General features: G+C 37.6%; 1 protein-coding gene across 1 annotated transcript in view; it reads right to left on the bottom strand.

The window, feature by feature from the left end:
- Positions 1 to 2186: 2186 nt before the first annotated feature.
- LOC138135470 (uncharacterized) overlaps positions 2187 to 21835 on the bottom strand; it is a 41657-nt gene continuing 22008 nt past the window's right edge. The window contains exons 2-5 of the mRNA XM_069054209.1: positions 20751 to 20811; positions 9162 to 9233; positions 3401 to 3646; positions 2187 to 2744 (exon numbers count right to left, since the gene is read on the bottom strand). Of these exons, the coding sequence (XP_068910310.1) occupies positions 2627 to 2744; positions 3401 to 3646; positions 9162 to 9233; positions 20751 to 20811 (497 nt within the window). The 3' untranslated portion in view covers positions 2187 to 2626. The remainder of the gene's footprint in view (positions 2745 to 3400; positions 3647 to 9161; positions 9234 to 20750; positions 20812 to 21835) is intronic.

Genomic DNA, 21835 nt, shown 5'->3' with positions numbered 1-21835 from the left:
CAAGACATCTGCGAGCAAGAGGTGTAATGAAAACGCCGATTTCACACTTGAAGCGTTTGTTCAGCAACATATGCACAATTTTTTTTCTGTGTCGGTGGAGAAGTCTATCTGCGAGGTATCGGTCGGCAATGAAATTTTATCCTTTCATTGTCAAAATTGCGTTAGATAAACCAAGGACGGATTTATAACCGCTCGAAAACACTTACGAGCACGGATCATGAAAAGAGAATTTCGATCCGAGAAATTGAAAATGTTCGAATTTTTATGAACCACTTCAAAATAACGATATTGGAAATGGGAAACCTTGAGCTTAAGTTCACTTTTATTTTCCTTGTGTTAGTCGGTTCGCGCTTTGTTGGGAGTAGAAAATTTTCAAAGTAGACAAGCCGTATTAATGTCTCGTGATACGGAAAGCAAAATATTTTCCCTTATTTCAGTATTATCCAGATAATGGGAAAATGAACAAATAACCTTTGTGAATTGTTTATTAGTGATTTATGTATACTAGATGCATTCAATATCAATTGTTTTGCTTTAATTATTTTAGTTTTAATATGTCATTAACAGTTTCTATTTTCCATAATGATACATTGGATATTTAAACAAGTTACATTGAGGCTGACCTTGACCTCACCTTTTGTTTCAACTGGCGTGTATTTTTTTTGGTTTGTATTCAACTCGTTACAATTATTAGATTTACAAATCTCAGTTTATACATTTTATTTAGCTCAAAGAATAACTGAGATATTTTTGTTATTATTATTTTTTGCAAATTATATTCTTGCAGTTTTCGCAACTACTGCCAAAGATAGAGTTCTGTTTTTTTTTTTTTTAATTCCATTCGTTACAATGAGATCTATAATTAACAGTGTTCAGATAAGATTTGGCTTAAACAATAACAGAGATATCGTTAGTTTTAGTGAAAACATTTCCTGGCACCTCCACCATTTTTTCAAATTATATTCTTTTAATTTATTCAGCTATTGCTACAGCTAGAGTCCTGCATCTGATTCACCACAATTAAATCGATAACTTACAGTTTTTAGATCTGATGCAGCTTACAGAATAACAGAGATATCGTTAGTTTCATTGAAAAAATATCCTGGCACCTTCACCATTTTTTTGTTCGACACTGTCAGAATTTGAGAATTTTCTCCTATGTGAACGGATTTTGATAAATGTCACAACTTGTCAAAACGAAACGTCAAGCTAATTTTAAAGATTTTAAGCGATTTTGGAGCCTTTAAGGGGCTCGTCGAACAAAAAAACGTTGTATTCAACTCGTTCGTGTGTAAATTGGGCCTTTTTGGCACTCGTGGGCCTTTAAAACGCTCGTTTCACTCGAGTTTTAAAATAACCCACTTGTACAAAAAAAGGCCCAGTCTTGCGGTTTTTAGCATTTTATTCACCATAATTAAATCTATAAACTACAGTTTTTGGATCTGATGTAGCTTAAAGAGTGACAGAGACATCGTTGCTTTTGTTGAAAAATATCCTGGCGCCTCCACCATTTTTACAAATGATATTCTTTTAGTTTTCTCAACTATTGCTAGAGATAGAGTCCTGCGGTTTTAGCATTTGATTCACCCTGACGGAATCCATTGATTGCACTTTTTAGATCTGATCTAGCTCAAAGTATACCAGAGATATTGTTAGTTTTAGTGAAAAAAATTTCCTGGTGCCTCCACCATTCTTACATTCTTACAGTCTTGCTGTTTTTTTTTTCATTTGATTCACCACAACTAGATCTATAATCACAGTTTTCAGATCGATCTAGTTTAAAAAAAATACTGAAATATCGTTAATTTAATGAAAAAAATCTTTTGGTACATCCACCATTTTCTATAAATTATATACTTGCAGTTTTCTCAACTACTGCTAGAGCTCGAGTCCGGCGGATTTTTATATTTGATTCACCATAATGAGATCTATAAATTGCAGTTTTTAGGTCTGCTATAGCTTAAGCTATTACGAAGATACCATTAATTTTAATGAAAAAAATATCCTGGCAGTCCGAACTTTGTTGGGAAAAGAACATTTTAAAGAAGCTAAACTGCATCTGGTGATCCAAAAAACAAAATTTTCGCTTTTTCTGGTATTGTCGGGAAAATGGGGAAATTAACTGTTGAACTCTGATCTATGAAAGAAATTCGGTTTACATAGAAGGAATACTTTATTAATTATTAGTGATTTATGTACACTGGATACATTCAGTATCAATTGTTTTGCCTTAATTATTTTGATTTTAATATGTTATTTACAGTTTCTATTTTCCATAATAATACATTGCGTATTTACACAGGTTACATTGAGGTTGACAGATACCTCCTGTTTCAACTGAGGTGTATTTTTTTTTGTTTTTTTTTTTTAAATATTTAGTAGAGTAAAAATTAGTTGAGACAGATGGTACAAGAAGCTAAGTTTCCGTTAGTATAAAAGTGTCAGTTTGTGTAGTTGCAGGATGAAATTTGTTGCTGTCGCAACTGAAACACTGGTAGCTTTTTCTTTTTTGTCGTGGAGTTGTGTTTGTAGCCTTTTACGAGATGATATCCTCGCTCTCGATCTCGCTCCAGTGTCCAGAATCTACAATATGTTTAAACAAATCGGGAGGCTGGTGTAGCTCCGGTCATATTTCAAGGATGGCATCCTGTTCGGCTAAACTATCCGATAGGGAGTGACTGCTCCCCGGGATCGGCTCGGGAAGTCCGTCGTCCAGTACTTCAGTAACTTCCTCGAATTTACTGCTGCAAAGACGAGAAAAGTCGATTTAAATTACGGAACACGAGATTGATTTATGTTTTTTCTGCAGTTCCTTTACAAAATTTGCCACGACAAATTCCCGCGTCAACGAAGAGTAAACAGAAAACAAAAACGAACCGGAGTAATTTTGAAAACATCTACCCTCAAGAGATACCCTTTTTTATGGCCCCGAGTCGAACTCGCATCCAATTTCTGGAGATATGTATCGGCTATTTTTAGGTTTAAAGCAATTCTTGATATTTATTGTATTAGGAACTGATTTTGATTAAGTTCGGGAGTGGATGGGTCCAGGCGGGACATGGTTATTTCCCGAGAGGTCGTTCGCATGGACCCCGGGACTCACATAATTCGACGGCCACTCGACCGAAAAAAAAATTCCAAAGCTCTCTTCCGCACCGATTATAAAACTTCTTCAGTTATTATTTCTTTTGTTTTAATTAAGAAAGCCCTCCCGGGTTGCGCCTGCTTTATGAATGTTCGAGAAGAGGGGTGCACACTTGACAAAAATCGTTGAGAGAATCTTGAATAATTTCGTTCGTTTTTGGCATTATCCAGTTTGCGAAGTGCGATTTTCGGTCTTGTTGGGGATCGGAAAGTTATGCATTGTGCGACCGCACGTTATGAATCCTGAAAACCAAACCTTTCGAAACTGTCAATATCGCCGTGAAGGAGACGATCTTTCCGTTTCCTCCGTCTTCGTCCTTTGAAGGATAATACAATATGAAAGAAGGCCAGTGCGACGAGCTGCCCCGCCGCTACGTACGAAAGCCAGAGTTTGTGAGGGCAAATGAGAGGCACAGCTCCCATGGGTGCGTACAACAGACTCTTCTTCCATCCTTCGAGCCATGTAACAACGGACCAACAGCGAAAAATGCGGGTCTCGCTCCTGGAAAATGATAAAGTGTAATTGCAGCAAATTCGTCCGGACAAGGCGTTTAAGATTTTAGCGGTTAAAATGTGTAATTGGTGGTCGAGTTTTGCACCCGAGTTCATAATTCACGCTGGACTCTCTCTGGACGATTTTAACTCTGTTGTTGTAAAAAGAAGCGTAATATTTTATTGTCGTTTTCGGTTGGCCGTGTGCTCCGTTGCAACGGCCTAAAACCCTGACAAATGTGTTCCGCACCGAAATATATTATTGTTCTGGAAATCTGCTTAAAATAAGCGGACGATTGTAAAAATACACAAAGGACAAATAATAGTAGCGAGGGCAGTCGTGTGCCTCTCTTTCCCGATCGGTAAACAATTGTAAACATTTTTCAGTCTGATTTTGTTCCGTGTTTTGCGCGAATCAATCATGAACGGAGTCGCAAAACATGTTGTCCCACCAGTTTACATGCGACATTTTTCGATAAGGCGGGATACGACTGCCGGGATTATTTGCTAAGGGAAACCTGGACGAAATAATAAAATGTTAGTTACGGCGTTACGGACCCCGACTTCAAATATTATTGACGGATCATAAAACATGGGGCCTATCAATTTCGTATAAATGGCTTTTTTATTAGCTCGTATGTGGAAACGTATCAGCGTTTTGCGACTTCCGAATATTATTTATTTTGTACAAGTTGCACGCCAGAGCCGTACATAAAATTTTATATTTTGTTTCAATTTTAGTTTTTTGTAGCCGAGAGGAGTTCACTGCATTTGTCTATTTATAGATTTGATCTATCTCAAACAGTAACGGAGGTGTTGTTATTTTTAGCTACAATATATACTGGAGCTTCCGCAAATTAAATTTGTGTAGTTCCCTCAACTGCTTCTCAATTAAGTCTGTAAATCACACTTTTTAGATCTGATGTAGCTGAAACAACAACGAAGATATCGCTAATTTTAGCAAAAAAAACATCAGGGCGTATCCACAAATCATATTCTTGCAGTTTTCTCAACTACATATTGCTAGCTATTTATGCAACAAGGGCGTTACAACGATGATTACGCCCGGAGAACGATGCTAAAGCCCTCGAGCTGGATATCGTTCAATGGGCGTAATCATTCGGTGACGCCGTGGTGCATACAAGATTTTATTTTTCACTATACGTGTTCTTAGAAAAAAAAATTGGCATCTTTGCAATTATGAATTGATAAGGGCGTTATGAATTAATTACGCCCGCTTATTCTTATTATGCCCTGTTATTATTCCCCGGTTGTTATGGACATGTTTACGTATTTCGTATCCTAGGAGTTATCATGCACTTATACTAAAGTGAAAAATAAATATACATATATACAGGGTCATTATAAATGATTGTCTCATCGCAGTAGACGTTGATGACGTACTTGAATGTGCCGCAAGCATTATAACACGAATGAGACTAGTATCGCCGATAGGTAGCGCTGCTGGCGGTAGTGTAAATTTGTCTACTAGTTTGTCTAACGTTGCGAAGCTAGCGGCAAATCCCAAATTTGTGTGGGTTTTCAACGCCAACTGCGATAGGACAATCATTTATAATGACCCTGTATTTAAATATATTGTTTCCATTAACCAATTAAAATCAATGTACTTATTTCTGAGACACAAGTTCTACTAGAGTGCTGCGGTTTTCAGCATTTGACTCCCTACAATTAAATCTATAAACTACATTTTTTAGACTTGATATAACTTAAAGAATAACATATACAGGGTCTCTATAAATGATTGTCGGGTCCAGCCAGCCATGGAAAGTTGTCAAATTTTGAATGTGCCGCTTTGTTCGGCAATTAATGAATGTCACATTTTCAGGTTAGGTTGTTGGCTTTTAACCAGAGACAAGTTTCAACTGTGCTTTACTCTTGCTAACATTAATGTATTTATTATTTAATATCAACACCCACAGGGGAACAATTATTGCCCCCATCGTACCGCCACACACTGTACAGGAATTGGTATGAGAACAAATCCAAACAGATAAATATTGAGAACACCTTCTCCTCGTATACCACAATACAATACTTGATACTGCCTTTTTGTCTGCTTTAGTGCTTTCACATTTCTTGTTTTATGCTAGTGGTAAATACGACCTAGACTGAATTGTCGAATATGGTATTGACTCCCATTTTTTCTTCCAATATAAATAACAGTGTTTTTCATAACAAATAAGTCTTACTGGTTTTTCAATAACATCAAATGTATTCAACAACATAATTTACAACACTAAATAACGATAACAAATAGGTATTTTTTTTATAAAATAGATTGAGAATGTCCCCCATTCACTTCTAAACACTTGACAATTCTTCATTTATTTTCAAAAATATTTTGCAGCATTTCTTAGTTAAGGGTATAGCAACACTGCTATCCACAGTTCCACACACCAATTTTCAAAACATGTAAAGGAGTCTCTACAAATTGGTGTGGATTCTCAGCACTCCAAATTATGAAATTGAGGTGATTTTCAAACTGAACACAACTTTGATAATCTGCAGGTTGGAGTTCTTGTACAACACTAATTTTATAAAGATGCAGTTGTAGCCTATTTTTAATGATTTTGTGACAAGTGCATCGTGCTACACCAGATTGTTGAGATAAACAGGCTATTGATATCTGTAGTCTTTTCCACCATTTCTTTCAAATCCTTGAGTATTTCATCAGATACTGGTGCTCGTCCTAATGATTTACCCCTGCTAATTGTTTTGATTGTTAAAAATCTGTTCACAATGTTGTTCAGATATTTTGATGGAATTCATTTTTACAAACAGATAATTCCCCATTATTAAACCTTCCATTTCGAACGTAAAAAACAACAATGAACGTGTTCTGTTCAACAGAATAAACCATTGTAAAGAAAATAAAGCTAAAATAAAACATAAAACATTAAAGCATAACCTCACAAATTTTGCCAGTGTATTTACCTCTAAAAGCGGACGTACTTGCAATTTTTATTGAAAAATACTGATTTTTTGTGTATATTAACTGTGATTAACTGCGATAAAACGAATATAAGGAACCAAAACCCGAATGACAAGCGCAAACGAAACGTCAGTCACTAATGTCAGAAGTGACCGTGAAAACGAACTAGAATTTGGCATCGGTTTCAAAAAAGCGGAACAGTAAAATTTTTTTCCAAGGCTGGCTTGACCAGACAATCATTTATAAAGACCCTGTATATCGTTAGTTTTGTTGAAAAAATATACTGGCGCCTCCACCATTTTTTTCAAATGATATTTTGGCAGTTTTCTTAAGTACTTCTAGAGATAGGGTCCTGGGGTTTTCAGCATTTGATTCACCATGATCAAATCTATAAATTGCAATTTTTAGACCTGATGTAGCTTAAAGAATAACCGAGATATCGTTAGTTTTGTTGAAAAATATATAAGCGCCTCCACCATTTTTTACAAACTATATTCTTGCCGTTTTCTCAACTACTCCAAGAGAAGAGTTCTTAACATTTAATTCACCATGATTCAATCTATAAATTACAGTTTTTAGATCTAATGTAGCTTAAAGAGTAACCGAGATATTTTTAGTTTTATTGATAAAATATCTTGGAGCCTCCATCGTTTTTACAAATCATGTAACTCCATGTTTTTCAACTACTGCCGAGGTTAACGTTGTGCGGTTTTTTGCATTTAATTCGTTGATTTGATCTATCATATTTGATGTGAATTTTACCAGTTTCAAGTAAAATAATCAAAGCAAATGGATACACAGATTCATTAATTTGTCGGGCAAAGGCAAATATTGAATTTGACGAATTAATCCGCCGCGAAGATGCCCAAGAAGCGCTTTTATGAAATTAAATTGTACTTTAATTCAGAATATGCCCCCAAACCTAAAATCACATCTGAGCGAAATAGATTTCACGTGATTGAAAATATTCGAAATCAGCTTGAAATCGGATTGTATCGGTGAGGGATGTAATTCTTTTCAATCTTTTTTTGGCGATAATTTTACAAGACGAATTAATTCCGAGGTAAAAGTGTGTCATACCCGTTTCAAAATTTCACATAAATCACTCGAACATTTTTTTCATCTCACCGATAGGATAAAACAACGTCAGTGTGACATTTATCCGGTGGGTAATTTAATAAAAAGACATAATAGTTTGCTTACATTTCAGTTTTAATAAATGACTACGTCTTGTTTGCATACTAATAACGTCAAACAGATGTGATGTGTGGCAAAATATTATTTATTCAAACCGCGATGTCTCCCAGGTAGATACAGACGGAGACCGAAATGAATTTGAAATCAGATATTCTGTAAATGTACGTAATGTCAGGAAAATAAAATTAACGCTCCCTACATGCGAATTGAGGTAATTAAAGCTATTTGGCTGTTGGGCCCCTCTATGTTTGTGGGTAGCTCGTCGTAAAGTTGATGTCTTCGATCTGACCAACTGAGAACTGTTGTAGTTTTCTAATTTATTCAGATTTCAATAAGCAACCAATCTGGATCTTATACAACTCGCCAATAAACAGGGTCATTATAAATTACGTGACGTAATTGAATGTGCCGCAAGCCTCATAACATGAGTGGGACTGGCCGATAGGTGGTTCTCCTGTCTACTAGTTGCGAGGCTAGCGGCACATCCAAAATTTGTGTGGGGTTTACAATGCTGAATTAGCTGGTTAGCTGAATTTTGAAATATTTTAGAAATTTCATTATTAATGTTCTTAATTATGTATAACATTTTGTGCTCGTTCGTTTTATTAATATATCATTATTATTATTATCGCACCTCTTTGTAGAGCACAGGTACCAACAATATTGAGTTTCATGCTCATATTTGGATTCATATATTTTAATTGAAATTTGTTTCTTTGATGTCACAATAATCGATTTCGGTAAAAATGAATAGCAGTCCTTTGAGATTTAGTTTCGTAACTTTTGCAAATTAATTGTTGAATATTGCATCCCCGCCCGAACTACTTAATTAATATGCTGCGGACGTCAATTTCCGTTTGGAGTTTTTTTTGCGGGGTGAAAATTTTTATCACGAACAATTTCCGAACAGCCTAGTCAAGCTCTAGTATTTTAATTCGCATGCTTTGGTTCGCAAATTGATTAAAACGTTTTCTTTGTAATTTGCGCGAAAACAGAACATTTGAAATCCTTTGTGAGTTCAACTTTCAAAGTAGATTTTTGATAAAACACAAAGTAAATTCGGAAAATAAAAACGTCACTTGTCGAAAATGTCGCGTTGCGTTCCCGACAACAAGAATTTGTCTGATGTATTCTCTTTCAAGACGAGATGCAAAGGGAATAATTACGCAAGTGCTAGCGTGAAGTTTCAAAAATGAGACGTTCTAGTTCACGAAATTATTTCGGTCGGTCTGTCCGGTGTTATGAAACGGTGCATCTCCCACTATTCCGCAGGAGAAATTTAATTTAGGCGTTTATCTCCATAAAGTAAGGAATCCTACTGCGTTTTAACATTTCAATGGAAAGAGAAACACTTAATTAAAATGCTTTTTCTTACCTCACGCAGAGTTGTAAAAACAGCGTCACCACCCAGGTTACTTCCAGCAAAAGCACGGCGACGGCTCCACCTCTGCAAGAAGAAAGCGTGATTAAACGAGTCTCACGTCGAAAATTCTAATGATTTATTTTGAGATCGTGTTTTTTAATTATCAAAAGCGCCGCTCCGGCACGTTCCTCCGGAGACTTAACGGTGAGCTCCCAAAACAAAAACATAAATATTCATGTCGTCCTAATTTGATCAATATTAAAAACATCGGGGGCAAACACCACCGACGAGTGAGAGTGCTGAAAATCCTGTCCGCTTTTAATTCCTTCGAGTTTTTCGGTGTCGCCGCTCCAGACGGAACGCCGTTAAGGAAGATAAGGACGCGAACAAAAAAATTCAGATCAAGATCATGCTGATTAAGTTTTCGGATGCGACGGGATCACAATTTGAAACAGAACAGAGCAAGCTGAGTTAGTGCCGAGTTTTACGAGTTTTTTCCCTCCGAAGTGATCCCTTTCGGTTGATAAATTCAGTAATTTGGAATGTAATAAGTGGTGAATATTAAACCGGACTGTTTAAACGTTGCAATCTTATGTTAAAGAAACAGGGGACATCGTTCGAGAGTTTTCAGTTAACGAACCGAGAATCTTCAAGACAAACTTGTATTTTATTATGGCCGTCGAGAGATTTCTTTCAGTGGTGAAACTTTGAAAATTACACGTGTTTTTCATAAAGTTTCGTTTGGATTTTTTTTCGAAATTGCCGGGGTTTTTCGTGAGACGCACGTCCACCTAGAATAAATGAAAAGAGCCAATTTGGAATTTCGTTTAAATCCAGGGCGGACCGTCAGATAAATTTGGTACCCGGAGGGTTATTGTTTTTTAAATTAATTTTTTTGTTCGTGTTGATGGGAGAGTCGGTGTGACAAAAAGTGTGAAACAAACCAAAATATAAATGAATTAATTTCGAGTCGATCATTTGGGATTTCTGGAGACGGTGGAAGATTAGTTTTCTGTTGCAACCCCACAAGATTGGATTCATTTTGATCGTTTTAAGGGTAGCAAATCACCGAACAATAAACTTTTTAAACCTGACCTATTACAAGGGAGTATTGGAGTTTACAGCGTGCAATGAACACTATACGTCCTTTTATGTCTTGGGGTTACAGTATGCTGCGAACTAAGTAGGCTTAGTTTATTATCTCGTAAAAGGAAAAGAGCCACAGAGAGACAAATTTGCGATTTATGACCAGATGTCGTCCTGATCCCAAATAATTAAGGGAAAGCGGGCAGGTTTTTCTTTTTTTTTTCTCTCGATGAATGTAAAATTTTTTGGGAGCGCCTCATGAATGCTTCATCGTCGGTCGGACGGATGAAAATTTGAGGAAAACAGAAATTACGTGTTTTTCCGAGCGAATTTTAGTCAATCGCTGAATAATGTAAGCATATCCCCTAAGTTCACCTTGTTTCCAACTCAACTTTTCAACGTACTTACATTACTAAGTTAGATTTCTTCCACTTTCTACTTCATTCACCCTTCTTTAAGAAAATTCCAAAGCATTCGTATGGAAATTTTGTATATGGTACGTGCCTTCGCATTTTAGTTGCTCACAATGAGGCTTTTATTAATATTTTACCATCCGAGTTCGCAGACACGGAATTTAACATAATCAAATTGAGCGCTGTATTGCACAGAAAATGCGATATTAAGTAGTTAGATCATAAGACGGTGCATCTTTTAAGTGACGTTAAGGATTTAAGCATTATCAGCATATTTTTAATAGTTTGCTGTATTTTTTTTTTGCAGACGGTTCTTGGCATATTAAGGCAATCAAAATATAATAGTTATTTAATAAACTAGTTTGTTAATGAAGGCGATTAATAATCGAAACAGTTTAAAGCACGAACGAGTGTAGTGAGTGAGTGCCTTTAATAGTTGAGATTATTAATCGCCCATTAACAAACGAGTTGATTACAAAAATTTTTCGTTGACCGCAAACTTTTTTTTGTGACAAAATTTCAAATTAAAGCCAAATCAAAACCAATTTCATCTTTTTCGATAAAGATGATACCTTATAAAATACCTTCGTCCTTTTTTTGCCATTTTTAAATTTTTCAACACTTTCTATTCACTTTTGCACAAAGAACGTCAGAAGACGTCAACTCCATTCACATTCAATTTCACGTAAAAATCACGGTTGCTAAGAAAACCTAGTTACCTTTGAAAAATATGACATGCGAATTATAACCAAAAAGGTCGGCTTTTGAAAAAGTGAATTCGTAATTGTGCAGTTATGGAGCTATAAAATATAGAAAACCCTGCTGCACTACCTGCTGTAGTGTTGGTAAGTTCAAACAATGCATGTTCGGTTGTTTATACATCAAAATATCATCAAAACGTCAAAATCGCAAAAATCGTTGATTAATGAAAAATAGTATATTATTAAGGTCCATTAATACACTATATTTTAGACAAAATAATTCATTAATATTGAAATTAACAAGCGGTCAACGGAAAAAGAAATTAATTATGATCAGACTGTTTGTTAATTCTTTGAAGTCGTCTATTTTTATTTCGTAAAAAATAAAGTCGTTAAAAAATAGTGAGAAAGAAATGAATTTGGGAAGCTGCAACAATGATGAATGCGCAAGATAACTGTATATACATAATTTAAAACTTTGTAGTAAAATTGAATTTCACAAACAACATTTTCTACTCCTATTAAATAATGCATTCACGTTATACTAGTTTACTGTTACGTTGCTGTTAATTATCAACTACCGCGCGTGAAAACTCATTCTCGTTATTACAGTTGTGACCAACTGGAAGGTTTGTGTAGGTTTTTTATTACTAAAAAGAGAAAAGTCCTTGAAAAAGTATCATATTCTACTCGCATGTAATTGTCATTACTCACTCGATTGACTACAGCACTCACTTGTGGTTCGTAGTGCACACATCATGCTAATGGGTAGTAAGAGGACCGTTACGCGCTCGTTGAATAATGTACTACCTACATGTTTTAAAAAAATGAAATTGCTGCGAAAAATAATCATTTTAAAATTTCTCATTTTGGTGGACGTGCCGAGTGATTTTTTTTTATATAACCATAACATCAATAGAACAGTTTTTGCATAAACGAATTTGAACAGAGCTGCCGAATTGACGAGACTAATTATTTGAAATGTTGCCAACAAGCGTCACAGTTTCAACGTAAAATTTCCTACAGCGTATGTTAAAAATTTGTCAGCTTTTAACTATTTTTCGTTAATTGGATTTTCTAGTTCGTCCGTTGTTCTTGTCCATCAATTTTATGCTGCAGTAAGTTCGGCTTCTATCGCTGATGTCGTACGACAGCAGAATTCGTAATTAACGAGTAAACTACCATGTTGTGATAACGATCGTGTATTATTCGCGCCATTTTTCTCGTTTTTTTTCACTACTGAAACTTCTGTGTGAATAATTTCTGGTAACGAACGGCAGATGGCCCGACAATCGTTATTACATCGTGATAATAATAATCGTTTGCATTCAGCGCTTTCACTTTTCTTTCTAATTCGTCGTTTTTAAGCGCTAAAGACCGCCTGTAAAAACTCCAGAACTCCATTATACTTTACGCAGGGCCATAACAAACTGAGTAGGTGTTCCGCGCTTTCTTTCTAGTAGAAGTAATAACCAACATCCCCTCTAAGTTAGTGGTGAAAGCTTTTACTTCTAAGCATGACACGGGCCGCTGTTGGTATAGCCTAGTTTACATCGGACATGATGCAGGAACGGCAACGGTTGTTTCCGGCAACGTTATAGCCCATTAAGACTTGTATATCGTATAATTCTCTAAGACAGCTTTCTTTCCGGCATTTTTTTCACGGCCCTTCATGGTCGTCAGGAGTGGTATTATCATATTTTTAAATAACACCCCGGCCACCTTATAAATGCAAAGTCAGGAACATAAATATGGAGGTCCAAAAAAGGAACGACAATTTTATGAAATTGGGACGAGAATATGTAAAAGAGTTCTATTTTCTAAAGATTAGGGTTTTATCATCTGGGACGGAGGTCTGAAAAATCAAGCAGTGTCACATTTACGAAATGGAAGATGGGCATTTTTGTCAGTTCTCCGTGCGCGATAATAATTTTTGCTAAATTTAAGGTGCTTAACTCGGAACGAGACCAGAGAAAAGGAGGCAAGGTAACGAGGAGGAAGATTTAAATTTTTTTCGACTCGACGTGCGTTAATTATGCCGAATAAAAAACAACTAATGAGGGTAGAAGGCGGGATAATGTTTACTTTCAGTTGTCGCGTGCCCTTCTCCTTTGATAATTTGGAACAATCGAAAATAATATCAATCTCGGGATCACGATCAGATCATGCGAACTAGCCACATGGAACTAACTGCAAATTGCAGCATTACGGTGTGGACATTAGGCCTTCTGAAATTTGTTAATGCAGCCAGCAAGGGAGGTAATCGGTTTGATTCTTGTTGCGACGACCGTGGAGCATTTCCCCGGGAAATGATCGTGCCGTTAGCAACCTGGGTGCGTGGGCTTTTGTGATGCTAATTGGGAGCTCGTGTGATAGACTTTACTTATGATAACAACGTATCTTTCGTTAATACCTCTTGTGCGTCGTTTTGTTTACGTGTAAGGCACATCAATTCGACCTTTGTTTCCCGTTCGCGGCGACGATGATGATTTGATGTTTCGCCGTCGGTTTTCATGGAGTCTGTTGATGGTGACATTCGGATGCGTATGTGGCCTACACGCACATAATGAAACGACGGTTTGAGGCCAATACGCTTTATGTTTCTATCCGGCGTTCCTTGGCTTTGTTCAGTTTGAAAAATGGCTTTTCATATACAGAAAAGCAGAAGCCTCTAATAAGATTACTGCGACTAAATCGAAAATCGACCAGGGGAGCATCCCCGATCTTGGGGCGCGCTTTTTGTTATACATTTCGCAGGTGCAGGAAGCGGAAGGCGAAAATAAATTAACGGTAATTTTGGCTCGTCCGGCGACGATTCTAAGAAGTCGAGATGTAATTGACCGTGTCGGTTGTACATCCGCCTGTTGTACTCCCGGAGTTTTCGTCCGGGAGAACAGGTCAGTTCTCAACCTGGCGTGTAATTTCCCGTCGCAGTTATCATCTTCATCGCTTATTTAGCGAACGACTCTCTGGGGCTTCATTGGGGCTCACGCGTGTGCGTGCTTTAATCGTGTCCTGCTGCAGGCCTGCTCGTCGTCATAAACTAAGCATCCTTTGTCTCTTCACTCATTTTACTTTTACCGCTTTCCTCGACTGATTATAACATGTTTTGGGGGGGCTCGAGGCCTTGTTTATTCTGGACGCCCCCCATTATAACTCCGAGAACGCTATCAAACTGAAATCACAGCTTTGGGAAAGGCCGCGTATTGCCAAAGCTCTACTCCACACTCTCGGAAAACTTTGCTTTGCCTGGCTTAATTTTCTATATTACGGGGCACTTTAATAAAAGTCTTTGCCAGGATCCGCCCCACTTCACACCGGTCCACTTAATTAAAATCGATATTTAAGTAAACCATGAAGGTTTTTAATTTTTCGCGCGCCTCTCTCTGTCTCTCTCCTTTCTTTGGAAATTATTTTATGGGACCCCTTGCGGAATTGAATGTTACGCCTTTTAACACCTTGAGGGTTAGCCAGCTTGAAAAGGTTTTGTCTGTTAAGGCGGCAACAAAACCACAACAACCCCGTGAAACATTGCTCTGGATATTTTAATTAGACTCTGGTTTAAACCGTTATTTATCAAAGGCGCTAGATTAAACCGGCATTGAAATTAATTTTGTTGTTGAACAGACACTTGCATCCCAGTTGAACAGTTTTTTCTTCGAGTATTTGGAAAATCGATGCGACTAATACAACTGTCGTCGATTAAATTCGAGCGGATAAATTGTATGAACTTCCGTTGTAAACAACGGTGTAAGATCGGAGAAGATCGATGTTTTTGAAACGTTTGCAGTAGGAAAAATATATTTCCGGTCACTGTGTCAGCAAAATAACGAAGAGCTTATCCCGTAAGTAATTTTCTTGGAGCTCAGTTTAATTAATTAATGTGATTCGGCAGTTATTCATCGACCAGAGCTTATCGAATGATGGAGGGGGCGTCTTTAACGATAATAAATTTAATTATGGCATTATTTCCATTATTCAGATTCTCGGCATAAAATGGTAATGTACAAATAAAAATTTTCAACTTTCGCAATTAAAGTTTGCCATTTTAATTTGAATTTAATTGAGCCTTCACAATAGGCTGAGGGTTTTAGCATAATTACTTTTCAGACCAAGCTGGAACTCTAATTTAGTACCTTGCCGGGTGTGCGATAATTTTCCCATAGTGGTAGTGAATTTAGTTCGTCTCGAGTCAAAAATAACAACGTCGCCCTTTTTAAGACGGAATGTTAACAAGTCGTTATCGTTGTTGTCGTTGCTTTTAAAGTAGGGCCGTGGAGAATTTTTCCCTGTAGGAATGTACGGGATCGTTTAAGCGTAAAGCCAGGTGATATTAAATGTATCCGCTTTATGTTATAATAAAGTGCTTACAAATTTTGTGAAAGGTTGGCAGTTAAGGCCGCGTTATTCGGTCGGTTATTTGCCGCGGTAAAATGTTTTAAAGATCAAATCTGGGGATTAAGGGAAGTGTAAAGCGAACCGGCGGCAAATTGATCGTCTTTAGTTTCGTCGAATATTAGTGGATTAGTGGGGTCGTATTATGTGTCTTAAACTTATCTTTAACAAACAAAGGGACAGGGAAAGTAATATAAACCAGATTATGCAGGAATCCCTCTCGAAATGGACTTCGTTTTGTAGGCAGTATTTTGTATACCGCAAACGTCCTTTGGATTTGAATTTTATCGGATACGAGATAAAATTTTCTCGTGTGTACCCTCATGATGTCGCCACAGAAATCTGTTGTTCGACCATGCCCACCCACCCCTTTGAAGCATGAAAAATTCAAATATTCACAACAAATTTCAAGACTATCCATATTTCATGGAGGACATAAAAAGAAATTCACCGATGCTGAAAACACAACAGTATGAAGTTTTGATTTTCGATTTCTGTCCCACTTAAATCGTATTTATCCAGAGGGGGGCCGTTTCTTGTCGTGTTTACTTAGGTGAGACATTAATGCCGCGTCCTTTGTTAATGTCGGATGGATCACGCTTCCGATTAATATTTGACTAAATTACTGTTTACGAGGCAAACAAGTTGGGCACCTACTCAGCGAACAAGCAGTTACTGTTTTTACAATGTTGACAATGTAGTTTGATGCTGTGGTTGTTTTCTCAAATAGTGGTAAACTCCGAAACTTTGCTAATTTATGTACACAGTCTCGTTAAATCTGGAAACCTGAATGTTCCCAACGAAATAAAAGTTATAAAATGGAGTGCGTAATTAAACATTAGGCAGTGTATCATTTAATTAGTTGTGTGACTTGAATTTCATTCGTTCTACAAATAATTTCGCAGCTGACTAATTAGCTTAAATTAAACCGTGCGTTTTGTACAATCACGTTCTAATTAAGAGAACGCACCCCACTCGAACTTGTCCTAATAAGTAAGGAAATAAACGAGTGGCATCGCATGTTCACTTGAAATAAAAATAATTGCAGGCGTCGAACCTCAAAGGGGGTCCAGGAAGAAAGATTCTAGATTGTACAGATTAAAGTCAATTATGGTCGAAATTACTGCTCCTGGAATAATCCGGGGTACCTCATCTCAGCTTTTTTAATGGATGTATTACGAAGTTTAAATTGTTTGAAAGCGAGACTCGCTCTGGGCACTCATTAACCAGTTAAATTCCCAAAAAGAAACTTGCATTTCGCCCTAGTGTGTTAGAATTAATTAGTGTCTTATCCGGCACTCTGAAGGGAAATTGCCAGTCGGGAAGAAACCAGAATAAAATATTCGGCGATCAACAAATTTCTGACGTGCGATGGCACATAACACATGAGAATTCTCGCAGAAGCTTGATTGGTGATGTTTTATGCATAGGTGGATATGGAAAGCCGCCGGCGGCGTGGGTCGAGAGAAAAAGGGCCCCCGATTGGTCATGCACAAGGTTGGCCTAATTAAATTTTTCCATTTCACTATTAAGCCCATTATGCGCCGCCACCGAATGCAATATTTTTGCGTTCGTAGCATAATCTCGTTTTCAGCGAAATTTATTCCTGCAACAATTTTTCACTAAATATATTAGCGTTATCAGCGATAAATTCTTGTTAAATTTTTGTCGGGCTTCTCTCTTACGGAATTGTAATTTATGAAAACGCCAACCTTTTGCGGTGTTGATGCAGGTTTATGCGTTTTGACGCGGCGCTGGTGTCGCACGCGAAATCTACCCAATTAGCAACTATTGACTGATCTGAATACCTCCCTGATTATTTCGTTTACCGATTTGTCGAGAGGACGAATCGGAAACTATTTTGCAAACTCCTTGGCCTTTATTACGTAAGCCGTGGGTAGAACATATTGGATTTTGCACCTGAGAGATCTGAATATCTAATATGTTCCGTAAGCTGGAAGCAGAACAGAGTTGAAATTAGTTAGTGTTCTTCAGGATCACACGGGAGATTGCACTTTGAGTTTGCAGAGAACTATGAGAATTTACTGGCAACATCCCTAACAAGTTTAAGTCGAAACTTGGATTGTTTATATATTTCGGCAAAAGCGCATGGAATCGTGGGAAATGTTTCAATTAATTTAACAGGGGTTTCTAGTTTTTGCCTTGCCAAGTCCGAACTGGGTTTGCGCACTGTCCATTAGGCACTTAGCTGGATATTATGTTACGTATAAACCGACAAATAAATTGTCAGAGTTGAATTCGAGCTTTGCGACTTCACAACCGGCGTAAATTGCGATTCAACTTTAAACCGAGATTTATTAGTACGAGGACAATTGCGGCAACGTGTACCTCAAACTCGACTAAGATAATTACGGTGAATATAAATGAGTTATTTGAAAAAAGAGTGACGTTTGCGAGCCCCGATTACAAGATAAAATAGTGTCAGGTTTTTGGGCGGAGTCATTAACTGCACTCGAGTTCTTATTGGTTCGGAACGAGAAAACTGTCTTTGAGACGCGAAGCCCCGCCCCCAATTTCGTGTGTTCCAGATTGTAAATTATTGTTAATTACGGCAATATCTTTGTTGGTAATGTGACATTTAGCATTCGCACATTTACGCCGCGTCCTGAATTTGCGAGGACTCTAATATAATGTATTAATAAAATTGTGTTGAAAAGTTTCCACTAGGCGGGGCAGTACATTTATTTATAATTAAAATATGCCAGGAAATTAAAAATTCCCCTCGTACGTATTTTGATAAAACTTCCATCAAATATGGCCGACGGAGTTTTATAATTTTGGATGGAACATTAAAGCTGGCGAGTGTATTAAAACAAATTGGCTGATTTGGTCGGCACGTAATTTGGTCGGAGCGTGTCATTTCTAAAATTTTATTGTGACGAAACGGACGAAATTGTCCTTGCGAACTTCGCCCATAAATGTCAGGACCACATGTCCTGCTGGGTCCTGGAAGGAAGCCCCGTCAAATGAGCTTTTAATAGGTTTAATGCGGGCGTCCGGGTCGAAGTGCTGGTCCGAGTTTGACTTGGGCGAAGTAATTATGAAACAAGTGTGGTAAGTCAGGAGGAACGTCGCTCGTTAAGTCATTTAGCAAGGTGGTGACACTCGCCCCAAGTCCAGATCGGAATGCTAATGACGAGAAGCTCGATGGGTCGCTCATTAAAGCACTTATTTTTTCCGGCGCCACTCCCACCCCGTGATTTATCTCGGTGTCGAACTTCGTTCCGTATTCATCGAGGTGTAATGGTTATTAATGTTTAAAGGGGTGGGTCGGTGTGTTCGTCTGTATGGTCACGGGGAGGAAAGCTCGCGAAGGCGGTATGAAAAGTTAATTTAGGAAAATGCCTTCTCCCTGGAAAAAGTCGAAGTAGCAGGTGCAGCACGTGGACAGTAACTCTGATAACCTCGACCAGGAATATTATAGAATGGGAAAAGATCTTTGCACTAGGCCTTGCTTGACGTTGTCGTGCCCGGGGTTTTATAGTCGCGAACGTGACTACGGCCAAATTATACAACTCGGATGCCAGAACTAAATCAATTACTTTTCCGACAATGACGATTCATTTACCGACGTTACCTCCAATCTACACGTTCTGTTTTCTTCTTAATTCAATAATTACCACTGCGATTTAACGAAGCGTGACGTTTTTATTTTCCTCCAAAAGAAATGATAGAGGAGTGGAAATATCGGAGGCAATTCCGTCCGGACCGAGGGAAAGATCCGATAAATTAAAATATTCGAACAAAACGATCCCTCGTTGTGGAGTGTTGAAATTTTTAAGCTTCCAATTCTAGTTTTGCATTAAGTATGGCATGCAACAGTGACTCCCGAGTGAATAATGTACTACTATGATGAAATGGGTGTGTTTGGATTATAACATCTTAATTAGAACCGAGCATTACTACCCCTCTATCTCGTAATGAAGCAGTATCTATTACAAAGGATCTATTAACATCTTGTCTAACTTCACACGAGGATAACGAACGATCCCGACTTCCAGCCACTATCGCAGAGTGAATGTTGATTCGCGACGAAAAAATCCAAAATTATCAAGCAGAAATATTTTTGGCAAGCTGGATATAACTTTGACATTTCATAGTCTGATCGAATTGGGCCCCAGGCTCCACACACGCAAGACCTAATCTGACGATGAAATCTCAGCAATGTTAAGTACTCTAAATCGAATATACAACCTTTGTGTCAGATTAAATTTGACGTTGGAAGCGCTTTGAATTGTTTCAGTTTGGGCGTACCTACCTGAAAGGGCTCGAGATTAAATTATACACATTTTTTGGAGAAGTCTGTCTCTCGCCCGTGACCTTTTATGATTTAAAATACATTTTCTTTGTGCGAAAGTGGTTCTCAGTCGAGTGTGGAAAATCAGGGGCGAATAAAAAGAAAGAAACCGTGTACGTTTACAACGGGAATTTTACTGTAGTAATGTCATTGCCAAACATTTGTGTTCGTATAATTGCGCCCTTAAAGGCACATCAAAAGCAAAGTCTTTCTTGCGAACGTTATTATTTCTGCTGGGAGAAAAACGTTGAAAACATTCGCGCCCGGATCAAAGCCGGCGTTGGTCCGTTCCGATGATTATTTTATTTTAATAACGGGAGTACGGTTTGTTGATGAAAGGTTATATGCGGTGTTGCGAATGTATGAAGTGTCTTGCACATTTTATCGTTCCAGTCTTAAAAATATTAAATTTGCACGAGTATCAGACCAGACTTTTCGACCTCGTAAAATGTAATGTCTAATGTCACACCGGAAAAGGAAAGAAGACACAATGAACACAACGGTTATAACACTCTAAAAGTGGATGAAACAGCTCTCCCGGAATGGAGAGCAACCATGGGAGTTTAAAACAATAATGAAGAATAAAATGGAGTTTTACGGTGAGACACCACGATAAATTTTGGTTTATTGAAGTTTTGATGGGGTCCACAAAAACAATTACAACGACATAAAAGCGAGTCATACTTACATGAGGTAATATCCAGAGTTGTGTTTGTGAAATGCCAAATCGACACCGACGCCGCACAACACTGAAAGAGAAAAATATATTAGAATGCTCGTCTCATCAAGTCAGAAGTTAAAACATCAACGCTCGTTACTTGAGCGAAGTTAATTTATAAGAGTTGCCGAGAGAACTCATTTCGTATCGATCGCGGTGGAGAACCGTGTTTATCGGGAATAATTGTGGATATGTATTTTTACACAACAAAAAAAGAAAAACAAACAAAATTGGAGCCATCAGCTAGCCTCGGCTTCCGCAGAGGAAACGCTTAACGTCCTGAATATTTTCAATTATTGTCGGATGAACGAAGACGTCTCTGTTTGAATTTAATTAACCTCTTCTCCGGCACGCCTATTTTTAAAATTGTTCCATCAAAGAAAATATTATTTTTAATTTTGGTAGGTAGGAGAGTTGTGCGAAAGAAACAACTGTAAAGAAAAGGAATGGACCGTACGGATGCGAAAGAATTTACGGAAAATCTTGGGCGGTACGATGACAGGGTTTATTTTATGTAGTTTGCGTGAAATATATTTGACCTGGCTCAGTTCCGATCGATATCGGTAAAATGCAGAAGGTGGATGTGAAAGTTTTCAGGTTTGATTGCAACGGGAGAATCTTCATTATCGGGGTGCGTCGATCGAACTGTTCGAATTTTAACCCCAAATATTAACGATTCAGTTTTATTTGCTTTGAAGATGGTCGAGATCGTGTTTTTTTTTTGGGTAATTTTCGTGGATAAAGCACCGCCAGGTTCGGTTTTAAATCTCGAACGAAACTTTCCATTGATTAAATTTTAATTTTTCACAATTTTTAGTTAATAATGAAGTAGTTCTCTCGTTTTTCCTGGCTAAGTTTATAATCACCGAATTAATGAAAGCAGGATGCTTAATATTGCAAAAGATTCTTTAATAATGTAAAGCCACTTTAATTAATCTAAGATCTTCTCCCCTATTTGTTTTACGTACAATCAACTCTTGATGTAAGTAAGAGTCTGCAGGAACGTTAAGCTCAAACCGCTTGACAAATTATCCTTTATGCCCACACTATGTACC

The sequence above is a fragment of the Tenebrio molitor genome, chromosome 7 (genome assembly GCF_963966145.1).
Source record: "Tenebrio molitor chromosome 7, icTenMoli1.1, whole genome shotgun sequence".
NCBI lineage: Eukaryota > Metazoa > Arthropoda > Insecta > Coleoptera > Tenebrionidae > Tenebrio > Tenebrio molitor.
This window is presented reverse-complemented; position numbering and strand designations above follow the sequence as displayed.